At 39.6% G+C, this 25512-nt stretch overlaps 1 protein-coding gene across 10 annotated transcripts in view; it reads right to left on the bottom strand.

Annotated features, from left to right (window-relative positions):
* LOC117322421 (diacylglycerol kinase beta-like) overlaps nt 1–25512 on the bottom strand; it is a 168115-nt gene that overhangs the window by 12248 nt on the left and 130355 nt on the right. For all 10 annotated transcript variants that reach the window (XM_033877327.1, XM_033877332.1, XM_033877331.1 and 7 more), the window contains 11 exons: nt 21607–21717; nt 21010–21108; nt 14894–14989; nt 14562–14653; nt 14208–14282; nt 13520–13605; nt 13109–13198; nt 12481–12647; nt 10266–10330; nt 9503–9593; nt 9061–9274 (listed from right to left, as the gene is read on the bottom strand). In XM_033877327.1, coding sequence (XP_033733218.1) covers nt 9061–9274; nt 9503–9593; nt 10266–10330; nt 12481–12647; nt 13109–13198; nt 13520–13605; nt 14208–14282; nt 14562–14653; nt 14894–14989; nt 21010–21108; nt 21607–21717 — 1186 coding nt within the window. The remainder of the gene's footprint in view (nt 1–9060; nt 9275–9502; nt 9594–10265; nt 10331–12480; nt 12648–13108; nt 13199–13519; nt 13606–14207; nt 14283–14561; nt 14654–14893; nt 14990–21009; nt 21109–21606; nt 21718–25512) is intronic.

Genomic DNA, 25512 nt, shown 5'->3' with positions numbered 1-25512 from the left:
ACAAGTTTTTTATCGACCACTTGGTGTCTTCATATTTATAAACATGTTTATGTGTGTTTACGTGGACTAAATGAATGTTCCATGTCATATGTCCCTTTGGTTACAAGCATCCTTCGGAAAGAATTAAATTGAAAATGACGATATTTCAATGGTTATTAGAATGGATGGGAAAGTATAGCATGCAATCTTAAATAATGATTGTGACTTAATGAAAGAAAGTTGTCAAAATATCAAACATATATGTAAAACAAAATATTGGAAGCCTTTGAAAAGAATCTGATACTGTCTAAAAATCACAAATTCAGCCAATATGTAATATATAGACGAAAATATTCTGGACAAAGAACGAGATTAATTAATAATTTTACAACTAAACTGACTATCCACAATATTTGTGTGCTCATTGTATACAGCGCTATTCACAGTAAGCATTCGATGAACACTTTGTTTGAAACTTTTTTTTTTAATAAAAGGACCACCATTCAATATACCTGCTTTCAAGGTTCTTGAATGCAATTCACAAGTAAAGTATTGTCAGCCTCCTTATGAATATTTAGACTCTAAAGTCGATAGATGTTCCACAGTAAGAAATTACACAACGCGATAAACAACGCTGTGATTCATGAACATAAACCAAAAATTATTTCCACAACATGATAGATATTTGAATGCGTAAAGCTACGAAACCTGCGTAAAGCCAGGAAACCTGTCACAATGGAAAACTCAAAACTGATAAGAATATCTTCCAAAACTCCACCAAGTTAGAGATAAAACGAAATCAAAATTGATGGGTATCTGCCTTATTGCCAACTCCACAAGAAAATATACAAAAGTACAATTAAGGAGAAGTAACATAATTAAGCAGCACAATATCCTACTAATAGAGTAACTACGAATATACATAATCTTGACTTAAGACTTTACAGTTTTACATAACATCATGCTATAAGAACGTCTACGGTGGTATCAGTTTGTGAATCGAGACTCCTAAACTTTACACAAGCAACATCAGCACCTAAGAACATCTACTACTTAAGTAACTACATTAAGTACAATCTAGGATGAAGGATTCCGCTAATTTACACATATAAACAACGTTGTGATTCAAGAAAATACTCCATTAGCAGCCTATGATTCAAAGACTCCATAAAGACACTGATAAATAAAAATCATGATTCAGGAACATCTACCACAGTGTTAGCCAACATTTGATCGCGATGAATAAAACCACGATTCGGGAACATCTACCGCAGTGGAAGTCTACAGCTGATCACCTCTTCATGCGGCAGATAATATGTTAAATGTCCCCTAGTAAGACTTGGAATCTTACAAAATGTTTGGTAATATAACATATGTGATTGCTGTACGTGTCGGGAAGATGGATGACGAGGAGAGGGCCGAGATGTACAATCTTCTCACAACTCACAAGCTTTGATGGTGCTGCCATCTATCTTGTCGCTAGGCCTGCAACCATTACCAGAAAAACACGGCATTCTGTTGACAAATTCAGGAACTGCCACGTCAACAGGATTGATAGAGCTGGAACATGGGTCTGATCACCTCTGTCCATCCTTCACCATAACTACCCTATAGCTGATATTACGGCTATCCCTCATCATAACCTTCATCATCTTCTAGTCCAGCATTTAACGACCTGTAAAATGGCGTCTTCCCAAGACCATTGAGCTTATGATCCCAAGTCTGGTCACCCTTTCCTATATGTTGTTTGATGGTTAATAATACATATCCAGCTATTCCAAGTCATGCGGAAGCATCTTTCAATTAAGAGGTAATAATAACAATGGTCTTTTCTGTAATGGTTCGTTATCCGAATTGTCTTCTTCAAGTGTTGATGAACAGTTAAAAGTACATTCAGCTATTCAAAAGTGCAAATATCAATAACTTATGGAACAGAAGTGCTCATCTATAAACACAGATGACGTGTAATAGTTTATAAACACTGTATTTACATGTCAATTAGATAGAGACTTTGTCCACCTATCACTAATATTACGTGAGCATATTGTTTTTCTACACGAATGTCATTGACCATGGGGACTCGCTTTCTTGCAATGTTTCAGTAAATATTGAACTTTCAAACATCAGACAACAATTACCACTACCATTTATTTATATACATATATATAAATACACCGACAAATTCCTGGTAGTGTTCTTCTTTTCATGTATCTTTCAAAGGTCTCAATGCATATTGATTGTTGTTTCAGTACCCACAAAACCTTGTCCAGTATACTAGACAACGGGGAAGAGAGGAGTACCCACAAAACCTTGTCCAGTATACTAGACAACGGGGAAGAGAGGAGTACCAACAATACCTTGTCTAGTATACTAGACAACGGGGAAGAGAGGAGTACCCACAAAACCTTGTCCAGTATACTAGACAACAGTGAAGAGTGGTGTACCCATAAAACCTTGTCCAGTATACTAGACAACAGTGAAGAGAGGAGTACCCACAAAACCTTGTCCAGTATACTACACAACAGGGAAGAGAGGAGTACCCACAAAACCTTGTCCAGTATACAAGACAACAGGGAAGGGAGGAGTACCCACAAAACCTTGTCCAGTATACTAGACAACAGTGAAGAGTGGTGTACCCATAAAACCTTGTCCAGTATACTAGACAACAGGGAAGAGAGGAGTACCCACAAAACCTTGTCTAGTATACTACACAACAGTGAAGAGAGGAATACCCACAAAACCGTGTCCAGTATACAAGACAACAGGGAAGAGAGGAGTACCCATAAACAAGAGATCCCAGAGGGATCTTGGCGCCCACCATTGAATGTTCTTTATAGGTTCCATGTCAGATTGATCTTTTCTCTACTTTTCTCTTCTTCTAAGTCTTACTAATCTGTGTAAACTCAGAAGAAACCTCTAGTACTTTTCAAACAAGGGAAACCTATATATAAAATTTAAGATTTAGGCACCAAGGGGAACCTATATATATGGAATTTGAGAAAGATTCCTTCAGTGCTTTCTGAGAAATAGTGATAACAAACTTCAATTGTCAAAATCCAAGATGGCTGCTTGTCGGCCATGTTGTGTTCCGATTTGTCTCAAAATGCAATATGCATAACTAGGCACCTGGGGGAACCTACATATGAAATTTCAGGAAGATCCCTTCATTAGTTTCTTAGTAATAGTGATAACCAGTTTCAATTTTCGAAATCCAAGATGGCTGCCTGTCGGCCATGTTGTTTTCTGATTGGTCTCAAAATGCAATATGCATAACTAGGCACCAAGAGGAACCTACATATGAAATTGGAGAAAGATCCAATCAGAACTTTCTCAGAAATAGCGATAACAAACTTCTATGGTCAAAATCCAAGATGGCTGCCTGTCGGCCATGTTGTTTTCCGATCAGTCCCAAAATGCGATATGCATTACTAGGCACCAAGGGGAACCTACATATGAAATTTGAGAAAGATCCCTTCAGTACTTTCTCAGAAATGGCAATAACAAACTTTAATGGTCAAAATCCAAGATGGCTGCCTGTCGGCCATGTTGTTTTCCGATTGGTCTCAAAATGCTTTATGCATAACTAAGCACCAAGGGGAACCTACATAACAAATATGAAAAAGATCCCTTTAGTACTTTCACAGAAATAGCGATAACAAACTTCAATTGTCAAAATCCAAGATGGCTGCCTGTCGGCCATGTTGTTTTCAGATCGGTCTCAAAATGCAATATGCATAAGTAGGCACCAAGGGGAACCTACATATGAAATTTGAGAAAGATCCCTTCTGTGCTTTTTGAGAAATAGCGATAACAATCTTCAATTGTCAAAATCCAAGATGGCTGCCTGTCGGCCATGTTGTTTTCCGATCGGTCCCAAAATGCAATATGCATAACTAGGCACCAAGGGAAACCTACATATCAAATTTGAGAAAGATCCCTTCAGTACTTTCTTAGTAATAGCGATAACAAACTTCAATTGTCAAAATCCAAGATGGCTGCCTGTCGGCCATGTTGTTTTCCGATCGGTCCCAAAATGCAATATGCATAACTAGGCACCAAGGGAAACCAACATATGAAATTTGAGAAAGATCCCTTCAGCTCTTTCTCAGAAATAGCGATAACAAACTTCAATGGTCAAAATCCAAGATGGCTGCCTGTCGGCCATGTTGTTTTCCGATCGGTCCCAAAATGCAATATGCATAACTAGGCACCAAGGGGAACCTACATATGAAATTTGAGAAATATCCCTTCAGTACTTTCTGAGGATTAGCGATAACAAGAATTGTTTACGGACGGACGGACGGACGGACGGACGTACGGACGGACGGACGACGGACCACGGACGCAGGGCGATTTTAATAGCCCACCATCTGATGATGGTGGGCTAAAAACCTTGTCCAGTACACTAGACAACAGGGAAGAGAGGTGTACCCACAAAACCTTGTCCAGTATACTAGACAACAGGGAAGAGAGTACCCACAAAACCTTGACCAGTATACTAGACAACAGGGAAGGGAGTAGTACCCACACAACCTTGTCTAGTATACTAGACAACAGTGAAGAGAGGAGTAGCCACAACACCTTGTCTAGTATACTAGACAAGACGGAAGAGAGGAGTACCCACAAAACCTTGTCCAGTATACTAGACAACGGGGAAGTGAGGAGTACCCACAAAACCTTGTCTAGTATACTAGACAACAGGAAAGAGAGGAGTACCCACAAAACCTTGTCCAGTATACTAGACAACAGGGAAAGAGGAGTACCCACAAAACCTTGACCAGTATACTAGACAACAGGGAAGAGAGGAGTACCCACAAAACCTTGTCCAGTATACTAGACAACAGGGAAGGGAGTACCCAAAACCTTGTCCAGTATACTAGACAACAGGGAAGAGAGGAATACCCACAAAACCTTGTCCAGTACACTAGACAACGGGGAAGAGAGGAGTAGCCACAAAACCTTGTCCAGTATACAAGACAACAGGGAAGAGAGTACCCACAAAACCTTGTCTAGTATACTAGACAACAGGGAAGGGAGTACCCACAAAACCTTGTCCAGTATACTAGACAACAGGGAAAGAGGAGTACCCACAAAACCTTGTCCAGTATACTAGACAACAGTGAAGAGAGGAGTAGCCACAAAACCTTGTCCAGTATACTAGACAACAGGAAAGAGAGGAGTACCCACAAAACCTTGTCTAGTATACTAGACAACAGGGAAGGGAGTACCCAAAACCTTTGTCCAGTATACTAGACAACAGGGAAGTGAGGAGTACCCACAAAACCTTGTCTAGTATACTAGACAACAGGGAAGAGAGGAGTAGCCACAAAACCTTGTCTAGTATACTAGACAAGACGGAAGAGAGGAGTACCCACAAAACCTTGTCCAGTATACAAGACAACAGGGAAGAGAGGAGTACCCACAAAACCTTTGTCCAGTATACTAGACAACAGTGAAAGAGGAGTACCCACAAAACATTGTCCAGTATACTAGACAACAGTGAAGAGAGGAGTACCCACAAAACCTTGTCCAGTATACTAGACAACAGGGAAGGGAGGAGTACCCACAAAACCTTGTCCAGTATACAAGACAACAGGGAAGAGAGGAGTACCCACAAAACCTTGTCCAGTATACTAGACAACAGGGAAGAGAGGAGTACCCACAAAACCTTGTCCAGTATACTAGACAACAGGGAAGAGAGGAGTACCAACAAAACCTTTGTCCAGTACACTAGACAACAGGGAAGAGAGGTGTACCCACAAAACCTTGACCAGTACACTAGACAACAGTGAAGAGGAGTACCCACAAAACCTTGTCCAGTATACTAGACAACAGGGAAAAGAGGAGTACTCACAAAACCTTGTCCAGTATACTAAACAACAGGGAAGGGAGTAGTACCCACACAACCTTGTCCAGTATACAAGACAACAGGGAAGAGAGGAGTACCCACAAAACCTTGTCTAGTATACTAGACAACAGGGAAAGAGGAGTACCCACAAAACCTTGTCCAGTATACTAGACAATAGGGAAGAGAGGAGTACCCACAAAACCTTGTCCAGTATACTAGACAATGGGGAAGAGAGGAGTACCCACAAAACCTTGTCCAGTATACTAGACAACAGGGAAGGGAGGTGTACCCACAAAACCTTGTCTAGTATACTAGACAACAGGGAAGGGAGGTGTACCCACAAAACCTTGTCCAGTATACTAGACAACAGGGAAGGGAGGTGTACCCACAAAACCTTGTCCAGTATACTAGACAACAGTGAAAGAGGAGTGCCCACAAAACATTGTCCAGTATATTAGACAACAGGGAAGAGAGGAATACCCACAAAACCTTGTCCAGTATACTAGACAACAGTGAAAGAGAGGAATACCCACAAAACCTTGTCCAGTACACTAGACAACAGGGAAGAGAGGAGTACCAACAAAACCTTGTCCAGTATACTAGACAACAGTGAAAGAGAGGAGTACCCACAAAACCTTGTCCAGTATACTAGACAACAGTGAAAGAGAGGAATACCCACAAAACCTTGTCCAGTATACTAGACAAAAGGGAAGAGAGGAGTACCCACAAAACCTTGTCCAGTATACTAGACAACAGGGAAGGGAGGTGTACCCACAAAACCTTGTCTAGTATACTAGACAACAGGGAAGGGAGGTGTACCCACAAAACCTTGTCCAGTATACTAGACAACAGGGAAGGGAGGTGTACCCACAAAACCTTGTCCAGTATACTAGACAACAGTGAAAGAGGAGTACCCACAAAACATTGTCCAGTATATTAGACAACAGGGAAGAGAGGTGTACCCACAAAACCTTGTCCAGTATACAAGACAACAGGGAAGGGAGGTGTACCCACAAAACCTTGTCCAGTATACTAGACAACAGTGAAAGAGGAGTACCCACAAAACCTTGTCCAGTATATTAGACAACAGGGAAGGGAGGAGTACCCACAAAACCTTGTCCAGTATACTAGACAACAGTGAAAGAGAGGAATACCCACAAAACATTGTCCAGTATATTAGACAACAGTGAAAGAGAGGAATACCCACAAAACCTTGTCCAGTACACTAGACAACAGGGAAGAGAGGAATACCCACAAAACCTTGTCCAGTATACTACACAACAGGGAAAGAGGAGTACCCACAAAACCTTGTCCAGTATACTAGACAACAGTGAAGAGAGGAGTACCCACAAAACCTTGTCCAGTACACTAGACAACGGGGAAAGAGGAGTACCCACAAAACCTTGTCCAGTATACTAGACAACAGGGAAAGAGGAGTACCCACAAAACCTTGTCCAGTATACAAGACAACAGTGAAGAGAGGAGTACCCACAAAACCTTGTCCAGTACACTAGACAACGGGGAAGAGAGGAGTACCCACAAAACCTTGTCCAGTATACTAGACAACAGGGAAAGAGGAGTACCCACAAAACCTTGTCCAGTATACTAGACAACAGGGAAGGGAGTACCCAAAACCTTTGTCCAGTATACTAGACAACAGGGAAGGGAGGAACCCACAAAACCTTGTCCAGTATACTAGACAACAGGGAAGGGAGTACCCAAAACCTTTGTCCAGTATACTAGACAACAGGGAAGGGAGGAACCCACAAAACCTTGTCCAGTATACAAGACAACAGGGAAGAGAGGAGTACCCACAAAACCTTGTCCAGTATACTAGACAACAGGGAAGGGAGTACCTGAAATTTTGTCCAGAATAATAAACAAGATAGATTCTTTTATGTAGATGGAATTGTAAAATCTGAATGACCCCTTCAATAACATGACAAGAGGGGAATACAGTGATTACAAGCAAGTATCAAGAAAGCAATTAATTTAACAAGCATGCTAGGTATTGCTTTGGTATTGCTAAAACAATACATATCCCCAACAGGCCCCCAGTGTAAGTAGTAACAGTGCCCTTGACCTTGACCAAAAAACTCTGAAACTCGAATTTTTTCTGCAGCTAATCATACTGAAGTAACATGCCAACTTTCACCAACATACTGTAAAAGTGGATATTTTCGTGGTGTGGATATTTTCGCGCCGTCAAGATATTTTTGCGCTAACTTGTATCTTTTATATTTAGTATTTTTATGTGTTAATATATTCGCGTGTGGAAATTTTCGCGGAGATTTACTGATAGCGAAATAAGCGAAAATTTCCACACCGCGAATATTTCCACTTTTACAGTATCTTGAAGCATGGCCACGAAAATTGCAGTAAAACTAATTGGATGAATTGACAGATGGATGGACAGACAGACAGACACGACTGACTGGGGGGAAACCTTTAGTCCCCCCAGTTTCATCGGTATATGACTATTAAGTTTAACTCAATTGTAGGTAATGGTACACTGCTCCTCCCAGTGATATGATACTCTCTGTAGGAGATCTAGAGTGTAGACAGGATCCATCAGTAGCTGTGACCTTGTTGATGTGAGCAGCTTTTGTCCTTAGTTAAAGTTTTATTTACGTAAGTTCTTTTAATCAACAAAAGTAGGATAAATAAATAATTGGTGCCGGACAAGATTACAAGAGAAAATGTAAGATATACATGACATATCGTCATAATACATGTATATAATTATGGCCTTTTAGATATGGTTGACACTGTTATATTACCATGAGAAAACATATTTTTCTCCGAGGTCTATTAATCATGTAATGACCTTTCCAAAAGGCTATGATTGTAAATCATTTTTTAATCAGATGTCTGAAATGTGAGGTATCTCCTGTCACTATAAAATAGTCTTTAAAGTCAGATTTACTATAATGAGATCTTTACATTTTACAATGAGATATGTAGTATAAGTCTGGATATAATGATGGAGGTGTTCACTCATGAGAATTAACTTCATCTGAAAGGCTTACCTTGAACTGAAATGGCTAGTTCGGCAGATGACATGCTACTTGTGGAAAATTCTTTCTCTTTTTCTTACCTTGAACTGAAATGGCTAGTTCGGCAGATGACATGCTACTTGTGGAAAATTCTTTCTCTTTTTCTTACCTTGAACTGAAATGGCTAGTTCGGCAGATGACATGCTACTTGTAGAAAATTCTTTCTCTCTTTCTTACCTTGAACTGAAATGGCTAGTTCCGCAGATGACATGCTACTTGTGGAAAATTCTTTCTCTTTTTCTTTTTTTGCTGCTTTCTGTGCTTTCCGGCGCTTCTTCTGGCTAGGGTTATCTCCCCATAAATTGGTGCCGCCATATATGCTTGGAATATTGAGTAGAGCGATACCCTCCAGTCGGGGCCCATTGGCCAGATCTAGGGAGTACCCATCACACTGCATGAAACAGATAGATAGAAGTAGCTGAGTAGATTCTTCCTATTTCAAACTAAATCCATCAATAAAACATACCTGTGACATGATTTACATCTGCCCTTGAAACATGCTGAATTCAAAGTAGTACGGATTGCAGAAATGCATGAAAAAGGTTTCTAGAAGAGCATGCAAAATTATGGGAAATTAATTTCAAAAGTGATTTCATAAATAACCATTTTATAAACTCACCATAATATCTATATCTTCATGAAGATGCTTGCAGGTTGCTGCAAATGTTTCGGACGTTCCAAATTCAAAGTACCACAGTTTATTTTTCATCCTAGAACAAAGACACAAAATAATGGTAGATGGGAGACAACTCTCATCTCCTATGCCTTACTGGACTGAACTAAGTAAACAAGTAATGAGTTTTGATTGGCCTGAAGTGTTATCGCTACCTTTGAATAAAATTTAAACATTACATGAGTGTCTGATTTATGAAGCAATTTGCAATATTTTTTTCATTTTTCATTGATTCTCAAAATGTATCAGACCAATACATATTTTATCTGTTTCTTATTACTACCATGTAGTCTTTGATAGACAATGCAGTCTTTGTTTATGATAGACCATGCAGTCTTTGTTTATGATAGACCGTGCAGTCTTTGTTTATGATAGACCGTGCAGTCTTTGTTTATGATAGACCGTGCAGTCTTTGTTTATGATAGACCATGCAGTCTTTGTTTATGATAGACCGTGCAGTCTTTGTTTATGATAGACCGTGTAGTCTTTGTTTATGATAGACCGTGCAGTCTTTGTTTATGATAGACCATGCAGTCTTTGTTTATGATCGACCATGCAGTCTTTGTTTATGATAGACCGTGTAGTCTTTGTTTATGATCGACCATGTAGTCTTTGTTTATGATAGACCATGCAGTCTTTGTTTATGATAGACCGTGCAGTCTTTGTTTATGATTGACAGTTTAAGTAAAACCAACTTGTAAGTCCTTACCTGCTATTAAATTTTTCAGGATGTCTTTCACGCATTACATGGAATCTATGACAAATGGATGCATCCTGAAAAAAACCCAGGTCAAGTTGTGTAAAATTGAAAAAGAATAATGATTAATATTAATAGAACATTCTCTACATTATGATGAGAAGCTAGCACACCCTTTACAGTGATGACAAGGATACAGGATAACTAACACACCCTTTACAGAGATGATGATGAGGATACAGGATAGCTAACACACCCTTTACAGAGATGATGATGAGGATACAGGATAACTAACACACCCTTTACAGAGATGATGATGAGGATACAGGATAGCTAACACACCCTTTACAGAGATGACGAGGATACAGGATAGCTAACACACCCTTTACAGTGATGACAAGGATACAGGATAGCTAACACACCATTTACAGTGATGATGACGAGAATACAGGATAACTAACACACCCTTTACAGTGATGACAAGGATACAGGATAACTAACACACCCTTTACAGTGATGACAAGGATACAGGATAGCTAACACACCATTTACAGTGATGATGACGAGAATACAGGATAGCCAACACACCCTTTACAGTGATGATGATGAGGATACAGGATAGATAACACACCCTTTACAGAGATGATGATGAGGATACAGGATAGCTAACACACCCTTTACAGAGATGATGACGAGGATACAGGATAGCTAACACACCCTTTACAGAGATGAGGATACAGGATAGCTAACACACCCTTTACAGTGATGATGACAAGGATACAGGATAGCTAACACACCCTTTACAGAGATGATGACAAGGATACAGGATAGCTAACACACCCTTTACAGTGATGATGACGAGGATACAGGATAGCTAACACCCTTTACAGAGATGACGAGGATACAGGATAGCTAACACACCCTTTACAGAGATGATGACGAGGATACAGGATAGATAACACACCATTTACAGTGATGATGACGAGGATACAGGATAGCTAACACACCCTTTACAGTGATGATGACAAGGACACAGGATAACTAACACACCCTTTACAGAGATGATGACGAGGATACAGGATAGCTAACACACCCTTTACAGAGATGACGAGGATATAGGATAGCTAACACACCCTTTACAGTGATGATGACGAGGATACAGGATAGCTAACACACCCTTTACAGTGATGACGAGGATACAGGATAACTAACACACCCTTTACAGAGATGATGACGAGGATACAGGATAACTAGCACACACTTTACAGAGATGATGACGAGGATACAGGATAACTAACACACCCTTTACAGAGATGATGACAAGGATACAGGATAGCTAACACACCCTTTACAGTGATGATGATAAGGATACAGGATAGATAACACACCCTTTACAGAGATGATGACGAGGATACAGGATAGCTAACACACCCTTTACAGAGATGATGACGAGGATACAGGATAGCTAACACACCCTTTACAGAGATGACGAGGATACAGGATAGCTAACACACCCTTTACAGAGATGACGAGGATATAGGATAGCTAACACACCCTTTACAGTGATGATGACGAGGATACAGGATAGCTAACACACCCTTTACAGTGATGACGAGGATACAGGATAACTAACACACCCTTTACAGAGATGATGACGAGGATACAGGATAACTAGCACACACTTTACAGAGATGATGACGAGGATACAGGATAACTAACACACCCTTTACAGAGATGATGACGAGGATACAGGATAACTAGCACACACTTTACAGAGATGATGACAAGGATACAGGATAACTAACACACCCTTTACAGTGATGATGATAAGGATACAGGATAGATAACACACCCTTTACAGAGATGATGACGAGGATACAGGATAGCTAACACACCCTTTACAGAGATGATGACGAGGATACAGGATAGCTAACACACCCTTTACAGAGATGATGACAAGGATACAGGAAAGCTAACACACCCTTTACAGTGATGATGATAAGGATACAGGATAACTAACACACCCTTTACAGAGATGATGACAAGAATACAGGATAGCTAACACACCCTTTACAGAGATGATGACGAGGATACAGGATAACTAACACACCCTTTACAGTGATGATGACGAACATACAGGATAGCTAACACACCCTTTACAGTTATGATGACAAGGATACAGGACAGCTGGCTGAACTTTTACAGCGATGATGACAAGGATACTTACTACACCTATGGAAAAGTAATTGTTGATTATGTTGTATGGAATGGGGTCTCCCTCTTCCTCCTCCCCCTCCTCAGGCTTGCTGAACTCTATCTGCCAACGGTCCATCATCACTGACGTACCGTGCTCAATCCTCTGTAGGACTTTGATCAGGCTCTCACCCTCATAGCCTAGCAACATGACAAAGGTATCAATAATACCTAGCAACAGGCTCTCACCCTCATAGCCTAGCAACATGACAATGGTATCAATAATACATAGAAACAGGCTCTCAACCTCAAAGCCAAACATCATGACAATGGTATCAATAGTAACTAGCAACAGGCTCTCACTCTGAAAGCCTAGCAACATGACAATGGTATCAATAATACCTAGCAACAGGCTCTCACCCTCATAGCCTAGCAACATGACAATGATAACAATAATACCTAGCAACAGGCTCTCACTCTGAAAGCCTAGAAACATGACAATGGTATCAATAATACCTAGCAACATGTGCACCATTTTGGTAAGAAGTTAAAATAAAACAAACACCAATGGATGTACTTTGATAAAATGTTGAGTTATCTTATATAAAACAAGACTCACCTCACTATTACCTCACAGTCCTGTGATCTAATATAAAACTCACCTCCGCCCCATCGTAGACAGCGAGCGAGGTCGTTGCCAGTCCCTAGGGGTAACACAGCCACAGGAGGTCGTTCCTTATAGTTCAGCTTATCTGTCAGGTTAAATCAATGATTATTGTACAAAGGGAGAAAACTCCTACTATACAATTTTGTATTAGCCCATATGGATGCACATGTACAGGGACATTTCAAAAGTTAATAGCCAAGAAAGAAATTCTTAAGGCTCTTCAAAAATCTCCTAGAAACAAGTTTTGCTTGTAACATTTCCTATCTTATTTCAGGGAAAGATATACCACTGGTGTCATTTTCACTGTAAATCTATTCTAGGTATTTATATACAATGAATGCATGATTTTCAATTACAAACCTGACTAAATACAATGTATGATAATGGGTCTGTAGTTTGTACCTACCCATGGCTTCTATTAGCCAGCCAACTGAGCCATCTCCTCCACACACTAACACCCGTACTCCTGGCACGTCCTTGAAGAACTGTAACCTGTGTAATGTAAATACAAATATGAGTTTACCATGGGATCAAATTAGTCTCATTCTGAATACTTTTGTTCTGCATAGAAAATCTGCATTTTTAAGGTACTTATAATTTTAGGACTTTTCCAGTGTAAAATATTAACCCTAGGGGAGGACTTCCATCTAGGTTTATCAAACAGGAACCACCAACAGAAATGAATTTATCAAAACCGAACCAATTACATCACATATTTTTTACAGTTCCCATCATGTGGATAATTTCTATATTTTTGGAGTCCTCCTGAGGATATATATTTTAAGGGAATAGCCTTAACAAGAAATCCTTGAGGGATTTTGTGGTTCACCAATGAATGATCTTTATTGGTTATTTGAAATACAGATCTTTTAATTCTCTTCAGTTTCATTTTTTCCTCTTTATATATAATTGATAACAAGTGAAACCTACATTTATATGATATCTAAGAAAGATCTTAAAGCTTTCTCAGCTTAAAAACAGTATCTGTCTCAAAATGGAGAATTCACAAGAAGGATTTTGCCTCAGTTTCCCTCTATGAAACGTGTTACAACAATGAGAGTCAGACGTGGAAATTACAAACAGGTACCACATACCCTGGCATCGGGCCTTGTTTAATCATGTCATGTACTTGGCGCGGATTCAACAGGTACTGCATTTTACGTAAAATCCTGAAAAACAAAAGCGTGTTACATTTGCATTACTTCAATAGAAACAGATCTGTTTGAACAAAAAAATATACAACTGGCAAACAAATTGAGGGCTCTGATCAGGATTCATTCACTGAAAGTTAAAACAAATTGAACAAAAATGAGAGAAAAACCAAACATTTTAGTTAATCTAATTTACTTGATTCATAAAATTTTAATATTGAAAATTCATACTTATGATCATAATAAGTTTTCAGAAATGCATTAGTTCAGAGATGAAGTAGAATAAACGAGACTTACTTGGTACCTTGCTTTCCCCCACTTTTTGGATTAATGAACACAAGGAGAGGATGACTACCTTGGACTGGGGTAACTTGAAATGAGTTTTGACCCTGGAATAAAACAACAAATGGAGTGGTTAATAATAATAATGACTAACGACTAGACCTTCACAAACACACAATCTCTTATCACTGTAAATACGATAAACATTGAACCACAATTCTTTTTACCAGAATTATTACTATAATTCTAGTTTCTATCAATCAACCATAACTGTAAACTAGAGACAAATATCTGAGCGTTTTTTTGACAAATCTATTTTATTTTGTGAAAGAGAAAATTGTTCTTACCGGCGTGCTACCAGACACGTCAAATGTGGTGGAGTTTGTCCGCGTCACTCCTTTCTTCTCGTTCTTCCCTCCTGCCGACCCCGCTCTTTGCCTTTCCTTCAGTAAAGATACGAGTTATAAATACACCTGTCTATAATGAAAATGCAGGACACAGACTATGAACAGTTTCAAAAGGCAGGTTGTTTTACTGACAAGTCTACATATAAATAGGTATATTGTCTTCTATCTGATAATATCATGACTTCCATCACTTAAAGTCAGTAAAAAGGGACATTCTGACATTTGAATCAATATAGAGTGTATCTTACAATTCGGGACATATAGAGGTGGGCGGTAGAGTGTATTTAACCAGTACAGGACATATAGAGGTGGGCAGTAGAGCGTATCTTACCAGTACAGGACATATAGAGGTGGACAGTAGAGTGTATCTTACCAGTACAGGACATATAGAGGTGGGCAGTAGAGTGTATCTTACCAGTACAGGATATATAGAGGTGGACAGTAGAGCGTATCTTACCAGTACAGGACATATAGAGGTCGGCAGTAGAGCGTATCTTACCAGCTACAGGACATATAGAGGTCGGGCAGTAGAGTGTATCTTACCAGTACAGGACATATAGAGGTGAGCAGTAGAGCGTATCTTAGCTCAGTACAGGACATATAGAGGTCGGGCAGGTAGAGTGTATTTACCAGTACAGGACATATAGAGGTCGGCAGTAGAGCGTATCTTACCAGTACAGGGACATATAGAGGTGGGCAGTAGAGTGTATCTTACCAGTACAGGACATATAGAGGTGGGCAGTAGAGTGTATCTTACCAGTACAGGACATATAGAGGTGGGCAGTAGAGCGTATCTTACCAGTACAGGACATATAGAGGTGGGCAGTAGAGTGTATCTTACCAGTACAGGACATATAGAGGTGGGCAGTAGAGTGTATCTTACCAGTACAGGACATATAGAGGTGGGCAGTAGAGTGTATCTTACCAGTACAGGACATATAGAGGTGGGCAGTAGAGTGTATCTTACCAGTACAGGACATATAGAGGTGGGCAGTAGAGTGTATCTTACCAGTACAGGACATATAGAGGTGGGCAGTAGAGTGTATCTTACCTCTATAGGACATATAGAGGTGGGCAGTAGAGTGTATCTTACCAGTACAGGACATATAGAGGTCGGCAGTAGAGCGTACGTATCTTACCAGTAGAGGACATATAGAGGTGGGCAGTAGAGTGTATCTTACCAGTACAGGACATATAGAGGTCGGCAGTAGAGTGTATCTTACCAGTACAGGACATATAGAGGTCAGGCAGGTAGAGTGTATCTTACCAGTACAGGACATATAGAGGTGGGCAGTAGAGTGTATCTTACCAGTACAGGACATATAGAGGTGGGCAGTAGAGCGTATCTTACCAGTACAGGACATATAGAGGTCGGCAGTAGAGCGTATCTTACCAGTACAGGACATATAGAGGTGGGCAGTAGAGCGTATCTTACCAGTACAGGACATATAGAGGTCGGCAGTAGAGCGTATCTTACCAGTAGAGGACATATAGAGGTCAGCGGTAGAGTGTATCTTACCAGTACAGGACATATAGAGGTGGGCAGTAGAGAGTATCTTACCAGTACAGGACATATAGAGGTGGGCAGTAGAGTGTATCTTACCAGTACAGGACATATAGAGGTCGGCAGTAGAGTGTATCTTACCAGTACAGGACATATAGAGGTGGGCAGTAGAGTGTATCTTACCAGTACAGGACATATAGAGGTCGGGCAGTAGAGTGTATCTTACCAGTACAGGACATATAGAGGTGGGCAGTAGAGTGTATCTTACCAGTACAGGACATATAGAGGTGGGCAGTAGAGTGTATCTTACCAGTACAGGACATATAGAGGTCGGGCAGTAGAGTGTATCTTACCAGTACAGGACATATAGAGGTGGGCAGTAGAGCGTATCTTACCAGTACAGGACATATAGAGGTGGGCAGTAGAGTGTATCTTACCAGTACAGGACATATAGAGGTGGGCAGTAGAGTGTATCTTACCAGTACAGGACATATAGAGGTGGGCAGTAGAGCGTATCTTACCAGTACAGGACATATAGAGGTGGGCAGTAGAGTGTATCTTACCAGTACAGGACATATAGAGGTCGGCAGTAGAGTGTATCTTACCAGTACAGGACATATAGAGGTGGGCAGTAGAGTGTATCTTACCAGTACAGGGACATATAGAGGTGGGCAGTAGAGTGTATCTTACCAGTACAGGACATATAGAGGTGGACAGTAGAGTGTATCTTACCAGTACAGGACATATAGAGGTCGGCAGTAGAGTGTATCTTACCAGTACAGGACATAAAGAGGTGGGCAGTAGAGTGTATCTTACCAGTACAGGACATATAGAGGTCGGCAGTAGAGTGTATCTTACCAGTACAGGACATATAGAGGTGGGCAGTAGAGTGTATCTTACCAGTACAGGACATATAGAGGTGGGCAGTAGAGTGTATCTTACCAGTACAGGACATATAGAGGTGGGCAGTAGAGTGTATCTTACCAGTACAGGACATATAGAGGTGGGCAGTAGAGCGTATCTTACCAGTACAGGACATATAGAGGTGGGCAGTAGAGTGTATCTTACCAGTACAGGACATATAGAGGTCGGCAGTAGAGTGTATCTTACCAGTACAGGACATATAGAGGTGGGCAGTAGAGTGTATCTTACCAGTACAGGACATATAGAGGTGGGCAGTAGAGTGTATCTTACCAGTACAGGACATATAGAGGTGGGCAGTAGAGTGTATCTTACCAGTACAGGACATATAGAGGTCGGGCAGTAGAGTGTATCTTACCAGTACAGGACATATAGAGGTGGGCAGTAGAGTGTATCTTACCAGTACAGGACATATAGAGGTCGGCAGTAGAGTGTATCTTACCAGTACAGGACATATAGAGGTGGGCAGTAGAGTGTATCTTACCAGTACAGGACATATAGAGGTCGGCAGTAGAGTGTATCTTACCAGTACAGGACATATAGAGGTGGGCAGTAGAGTGTATCTTACCAGTACAGGACATATAGAGGTCGGCAGTAGAGTGTATCTTACCAGTACAGGACATATAGAGGTGGGCAGTAGAGTGTATCTTACCAGTACAGGACATATAGAGGTGGGCAGTAGAGTGTATCTTACCAGTACAGGACATATAGAGGTGGGCAGTAGAGTGTATCTTACCAGTACAGGACATATAGAGGTGGGCAGTAGAGCGTATCTTACCAGTACAGGACATATAGAGGTGGGCAGTAGAGTGTATCTTACCAGTACAGGACATATAGAGGTGGGCAGTAGAGCGTATCTTACCAGTACAGGACATATAGAGGTGGGCAGTAGAGTGTATCTTACCAGTACAGGACATATAGAGGTGGGCAGTAGAGTGTATCTTACCAGTACAGGACATATAGAGGTGGGCAGTAGAGTGTATCTTACCAGTACAGGACATATAGAGGTGGGCAGTAGAGTGTATCTTACCAGTACAGGACATATAGAGGTCGGGCAGTAGAGTGTATCTTACCAGTACAGGACATATAGAGGTGGGCAGTAGAGTGTATCTTACCAGTACAGGACATATAGAGGTGGGCAGTAGAGTGTATCTTACCAGTACAGGACATATAGAGGTCGGCAGTAGAGTGTATCTTACCAGTACAGGACATATAGAGGTGGGCAGTAGAGTGTATCTTACCAGTACAGGACATATAGAGGTCGGCAGTAGAGTGTATCTTACCAGTACAGGACATATAGAGTTATCTACCAGTACAGGACATATAGAGGTCGGCAGTAGAGTGTATCTTACCAGTACAGGACATATAGAGGTGGGCAGTAGAGCGTATCTTACCAGTACAGGACATATAGAGGTGGGCAGTAGAGCGTATCTTACCAGTACAGGACATATAGAGGTCGGCAGTAGAGCGTATCTTACCAGTACAGGACATATAGAGGTGGGCAGTAGAGTGTATCTTACCAGTACAGGACATATAGAGGTCGGGCAGTAGAGCTGTATCTTACCAGTACAGGACATATAGAGGTCGCGGTAGAGTGTATCTTACCAGTACAGGACATATAAGAGGTGGGCAGTAGAGTGTATCTTACCAGTACAGGACATAGAGGTGGGCAGTAGAGTGTATCTTACCAGTACAGGACATATAGAGGTGGGCAGTAGAGCGTATCTTACCAGTACAGGACATATAGAGGTGGGCAGTAGAGTGTATCTTACCAGTACAGGACATATAGAGGTCGGCAGTAGAGTGTATCTTACCAGTACAGGACATATAGAGGTCGGCAGTAGAGTGTATCTTACCAGTACAGGACATATAGAGGTGGGCAGTAGAGTGTATCTTACCAGTACAGGACATATAGAGGTGGACAGTAGAGTGTATCTTACCAGTACAGGACATATAGAGGTCGGCAGTAGAGTGTATCTTACCAGTACAGGACATATAGAGGTCGGCAGTAGAGTGTATCTTACCAGTACAGGACATATAGAGGTCGACAGTAGGGGCAGTAGAGTGTATCTTACCAGTACAGGACATATAGAGGTGGGCAGTAGAGTGTATCTTACCAGTACAGGACATATAGAGGTGGCAGTAGAGTGTATCTTACCAGTACAGGACATATAGAGGTCGGCAGTAGAGTGTATCTTACCAGTACAGGACATATAGAGGTCGGCAGTAGAGTGTATCTTACCAGTACAGGACATATAGAGGTGGACAGTAGAGTGTATCTTACCAGTACAGGACATATAGAGGTCGGCAGTAGAGTGTATCTTACCAGTACAGGACATATAGAGGTCGGCAGTAGAGTGTATCTTACCAGTAGAGGACATATAGAGGTGGGCAGTAGAGTGTATCTTACCAGTACAGGACATATAGAGGTCGGCAGTAGAGTGTATCTTACCAGTACAGGACATATAGAGGTGGGCAGTAGAGTGTATCTTACCAGTACAGGACATATAGAGGTGGGCAGTAGAGTGTATCTTACCAGTACAGGACATATAGAGGTCGGCAGTAGAGTGTATCTTATCAGTACAGGACATATAGAGGTGGGCAGTAGAGTGTATCTTACCAGTACAGGACATATAGAGGTCGGCATTAGAGTGTATCTTACCAGTACAGGACATATAGAGGTGGGCAGTAGAGCGTATCTTACCAGTACAGGACATATAGAGGTCGGCAGTAGAGTGTATCTTACCAGTACAGGACATATAGAGGTCGGCAGTAGAGTGTATCTTACCAGTACAGGACATATAGAGGTGGGCAGTAGAGTGTATCTTACCAGTAGAGGACATATAGAGGTCGGCAGTAGAGCGTATCTTACCAGTAGAGGACATATAAAGGTCAGCGGTAGAGTGTATCTTACCAGTACAGGACATATAGAGGTGGGCAGTAGAGTGTATCTTTCCAGTACAGGACATATAGAGGTGGGCAGTAGAGCGTATCTTACCAGTACAGGACATATAGAGGTGGGCAGTAGAGCGTATCTTACCAGTACAGGACATATAGAGGTGGGCAGTAGAGTGTATCTTACCAGTACAGGACATATAGAGGTCGGCAGTAGAGTGTATCTTACCAGTACAGGACATATAGAGGTGGGCAGTAGAGTGTATCTTACCAGTACAGGACATATAGAGGTGGGCAGTAGAGCGTATCTTACCAGTACAGGACATATAGAGGTGGGCAGTAGAGCGTATCTTACCAGTACAGGACATAAAGAGGTGGGCAGTAGAGCGTATCTTACCAGTACAGGACATATAGAGGTCGGCAGTAGAGTGTATCTTACCAGTACAGGACATATAGAGGTGGGCAGTATAATGTATCTTACCAGTACAGGACATATAGAGGTGGGCAGTAGAGTGTATCTTACCAGTACAGGACATATAGAGGTCGGCAGTAGAGTGTATCTTACCAGTACAGGAAATATAGAGGTGGGCAGTAGAGTGTATCTTACCAGTACAGCAGGACATATAGAGGTGGGCAGTAGAGTGTATCTTACCAGTACAGGACATATAGAGGTCGGCAGTAGAGTGTATCTTACCAGTACAGGAAATATAGAGGTGGGCAGTAGAGTGTATCTTACCAGTACAGCAGGACATATAGAGGTTGGTGGTAGAATGTGGTCTCTCATAATTCCAAGGTCACATTCAGGATTTACTTGTGATGCACATTTGTTGTGTAACTGAAATCATGTAAAATTGATAATGTTTTGAAAACTTTGAAAAATTTGATTGGAATGAAAAAGGTTTTTCAAAAATCTGGCAACCATTTTGTTATAAAAGTTCTTCAGTGGTTTTTTTTGTTCTGAAATCTGAATTTGATCCGAAATCTATTTTCACTTCAAATTTTCCTCAAGGGTATTGACAATGGGATTCCATTTAGTCTATGTTTTTTTATAACAAAAAGAAAAAATCACCTACTAAATACAAATTTAACTACAATTTAAACAAATAAAACATTGTAAGCCTTGTTTAGAATCAATTCACGTTTACATCCAATTTTCTTCAATTCTGCTTCTTTGACATCCTGAATACAACTGCATCAACAAAACGTGTGAAAATTTTGGCATTATGCAAGAATGAAGTTGGCAAATTACAAAAAGAACAAATCAATTTGTGTATATCATTGGGAAGCACATTACGAAAGCAGAAATCGGTATCGTGAAACATATCTTGCTCACCGTTGTATGACACCAGCGACAGTGAAGGCCTGTTACACCATTTTTTACAGATTTACGACATTTGTCACATTTTCCAGAACAGTTGCCCTCAACCCAATGGTGGGTCATAGCCTGAAAATCACAACAGCATATGATAAATGATTCAGATATTTCATACACGAAACATATCATAGCTTACGAAACGTGCTAATTAAGAATTAAAAGATTTGTCTGCAAATATGTAGCTTATTTAGAAAAGGCAACGTTAACCAGCAACAAGGTAAAGTATCAGAAACCAGACATCAGGTAAAGTATCAGAAACCAGACATCAGGTCAAGGATCAGAAACCAGACATCAGGCGTACGGATCAGAAACCAGACATCAGGTCAAGTATCAGAAACCAGACATCAGGGTCAAGGATCAGAAACCAGACATCAGGCGTAAAGTATCAGAAACCAGACATCAGGTGAAGGATCAGAAACCAGACATCAGGTCAAGGATCAGAAACCAGACATCAGGTCAAGGATCAGAAACTAGACATCAGGTCAAGGATCAGAAACCAGACATCAGATGAAGGATCAGAAACCAGACATCAGGTCAAGGATAAGAAACCAGACATCAGGTAAAGGATAAGAAACCAGACATCAGGTCAAGGATAAGAAACCAGACATCAGGTGAAGGATCAGAAACCAGACATCAAGTGAAGGATCAGAAACCAGACATCGGGTGAAGGATCAGAAACCAGACATCAGGTGAAGGATCAGAAACCAGACATCAGGTCAAGAATCAGAAACCAGACATCAGGTCAAGGATCAGAAACCAGACATCAGGTCAAGGATCAGAAACCAGACATCGGGTGAAGGATCAGAAACCAGACATCAGGCCAAAGATCAGAAACAAGACATCAGGTGAAGGATCAGAAACCAGACATCAGGTGAAGGATCAGAAACCAGACATCAGGTCAAGGATCTGAAACCAGACATCAGGCGTACGATCAGAAACCAGACATCAGGTCAAAGATCAGAAACAAGACATCAGGTGAAGGATCAGAAACCAGACATCAGGTGAAGGATCAGAAACCAGACATCAGGTGAAGGATCAGAAACCAGACATCGGGTGAAGGATCAGAAACCAGACATCAGATGAAGGATCAGAAACCAGACATCAGGTCAAGGATCAGAAACCAGACATCAGGTAAAGGATAAGAAACCAGACATCAGGTGAAGGATAAGAAACCAGACATCAGATGAAGGATCAGAAACCAGACATAAGGTCAAGGATCAGAAACCAGACATCAGGTCAAGGATCAGAAACCAGACATCAGATGAAGGATCAGAAACAGACATCAGATGAAGGATCAGAAACCAGACATCAGGAGAAGGATCAGAAACCAGACATCAGGTCAAGGATCAGAAACCAGACATCAGATGAAGGATCAGAAACTGGTGTTATGTAACAATAGTAAATACAATAATTAGGTTTGTTACATGATTACTGACAGATGATAGAATGTATAGTAGTAGGTTATCAGACCAGAAATGACAATACTAACAGATACCAGGTGTCAGGGTACAGTAACATATAACACTGATGTTAGCAATTTGACAAGAACTTTGGATTTTTCTTTTTTTTTGTCATCACAAAATCCCTGATTACACCACTGAAATACATAATAGTGTAAGCATTGCACATATGTACTGGAGCTTAATTTAGTATAGTTATAGAATTCATTTGTATACATGTATATATAGCTTAATTATTTACACCTAAACGGAAGGAACTATAATAAAGTGTACATGGACAAACTTACCAGGAGAGATACCAGAGCATTAGAATGTAAACACACATATTAGAACACAGAAGACACTAGCAAGTTAGAAATACAGGGAATCAAGAGATGAGATCATTAGTGAATTCAAAAATTTAAATATTTGAAAAAAGCTATTAGAATGAAAGAGAAGCAAAGTATACAGGAAGAATTTGAATTTCAGAATAAAAGGAGAGAAAAATGAGAAGCAATATAAAATAGAACCCTGAATTTTTTTTTTTAATTTTTTTTTTACAAAATATTAGCTTGTTTTTTTATTTATATATAGGGCCTATGTGATAATTTCCTTTTTCTTCTCTATCCAGTAACTTCTCAAGTAGGAATTTGGATACACCTATATAACTGAGAAATTTTGTATCATTATTGTAAAGCCTAAGTTAAGTAATCTATAAATGCATGTATAAGGGATTACTTGTCAGTTTATTCATAGAATTATGTAGTAATTTTTAAGAATTGAACAAAATCTAAAAATCAATAGGCATATTTAATTTTACCTTTAAATAGAAATATTTTATTGATGAAATTGTTCAATCTCGGATGAAATTTGTTCTGACTTCAATATCTATTTAAAAATTCAATTTTGTACTACATTAAAATATTAAGTAATCTTCCTGAGGCAGACAAAAGTAATCTCTTAATTTAACTCTTTCTAGTATTTATTTATTTATTACTTCAACATTCAATAGGATATTGAAGACTGTTAGAATATTTTCAACTGTAATTTTTTAAGAAAATTTAATACGTATTCACTTTATATCTTAAATTGGTAAGACAGCAAAACATCTAGCGTTTTTTTTAGTATATGTCATTCGATTGATGAAAAACATTATAAAAACTTATAATATACACAGTATATGTGAAATAAAAGAAAAAAATATCCATGCATTGTTCTATTGGAAAACAAAACCACAGCAATGGCTTAGTGTTATAACCAGAAGCTAGATACCAGCAGATCACAAGCATTCAACAGAAGCATTAATAAAATATGCTGTTTCCTGAAAGTTTGTATAAACAAGCAAGTGATATAAATACGATTTGTAATATAAATATAAAATATATTTATTAGATCAATTTTCAACTGTATGCAGCTTATGTTTGGTTTGCAGTGATTGACAATCAAGATAAATATACATATATAAAAAAAACCCAAATACAATTAAACAAAAAATGTAAATGATATTTAATCGCAAAACCGAAATTTGTAAATGCATTTATTCAATGATTAAGAACAATAGAATACTTTAAAGTTAGTTGTAAAAGACTTGTCAACCCCAACTTCAACTATGATAACAGCAAACTAGGTATGATTATATAAATTAAAATTACAACAACAAAAAATCATGTTAAAGAGTAATTTCGCTTATATATTAGAATTTTTCCCCCTTAACTTGTTTGAAGTAATCATCTATGATATCATCTTTATAAAGCATATTGAATTTGAAATAAAGCTCTAAAGCTGTGTAAACAAATCAAATAATGTAAACAATGAGATCTACCACTACAAAGTTATCTACAAATTAAACATAAATTTTCAATAGGAAAACTTAGAAAATGAGAAAAAAAACTGCTATAAAAATATCTAATATCAAAATGAGGAGTGTAGCTACATATTGTACTGAACATGTGCAACTACATTAGGTTAATTAACAAGTTCCATAAAAAGCTGTACTTGAGATAAAATATTTAAACGGAAAAAGGAGAAGGGGCATAACTCCTACTGAAAAACAAAACTAGACAAAATTAAAAAAAAAAAATTCTAATCATACAACTGCAGAGTGCAATAAGTCTTAGAATTCTCAACATGTAAGATTTTTTTTAATAAGGCTAATAAAATGATGACCAATAAATCAGTGGTCATATACACATTGAATTTTTTCTGTTGATTCTTCTTTTGAAGCATATAACTTTCTTCTCTAATTCAGTTTGTCAAGAGTTATGTATCAACAGATTATCTAATCCCATTAACTGACTCAGTAAAAATCTGTATCTAGTTAGAGGCTACTGTAGATTAGTGATGTTGGGTAAAATAGTCTGTCCCATCAAACACGGCTAATTAATTCAGTAAATCTGTATCTCTAAGGTTAGAGGCTACTGTAGAC

This window comes from Pecten maximus, chromosome 2 (assembly GCF_902652985.1).
Source record: "Pecten maximus chromosome 2, xPecMax1.1, whole genome shotgun sequence".
Classification (NCBI taxonomy): domain Eukaryota; kingdom Metazoa; phylum Mollusca; class Bivalvia; order Pectinida; family Pectinidae; genus Pecten; species Pecten maximus.
This window is presented reverse-complemented; position numbering and strand designations above follow the sequence as displayed.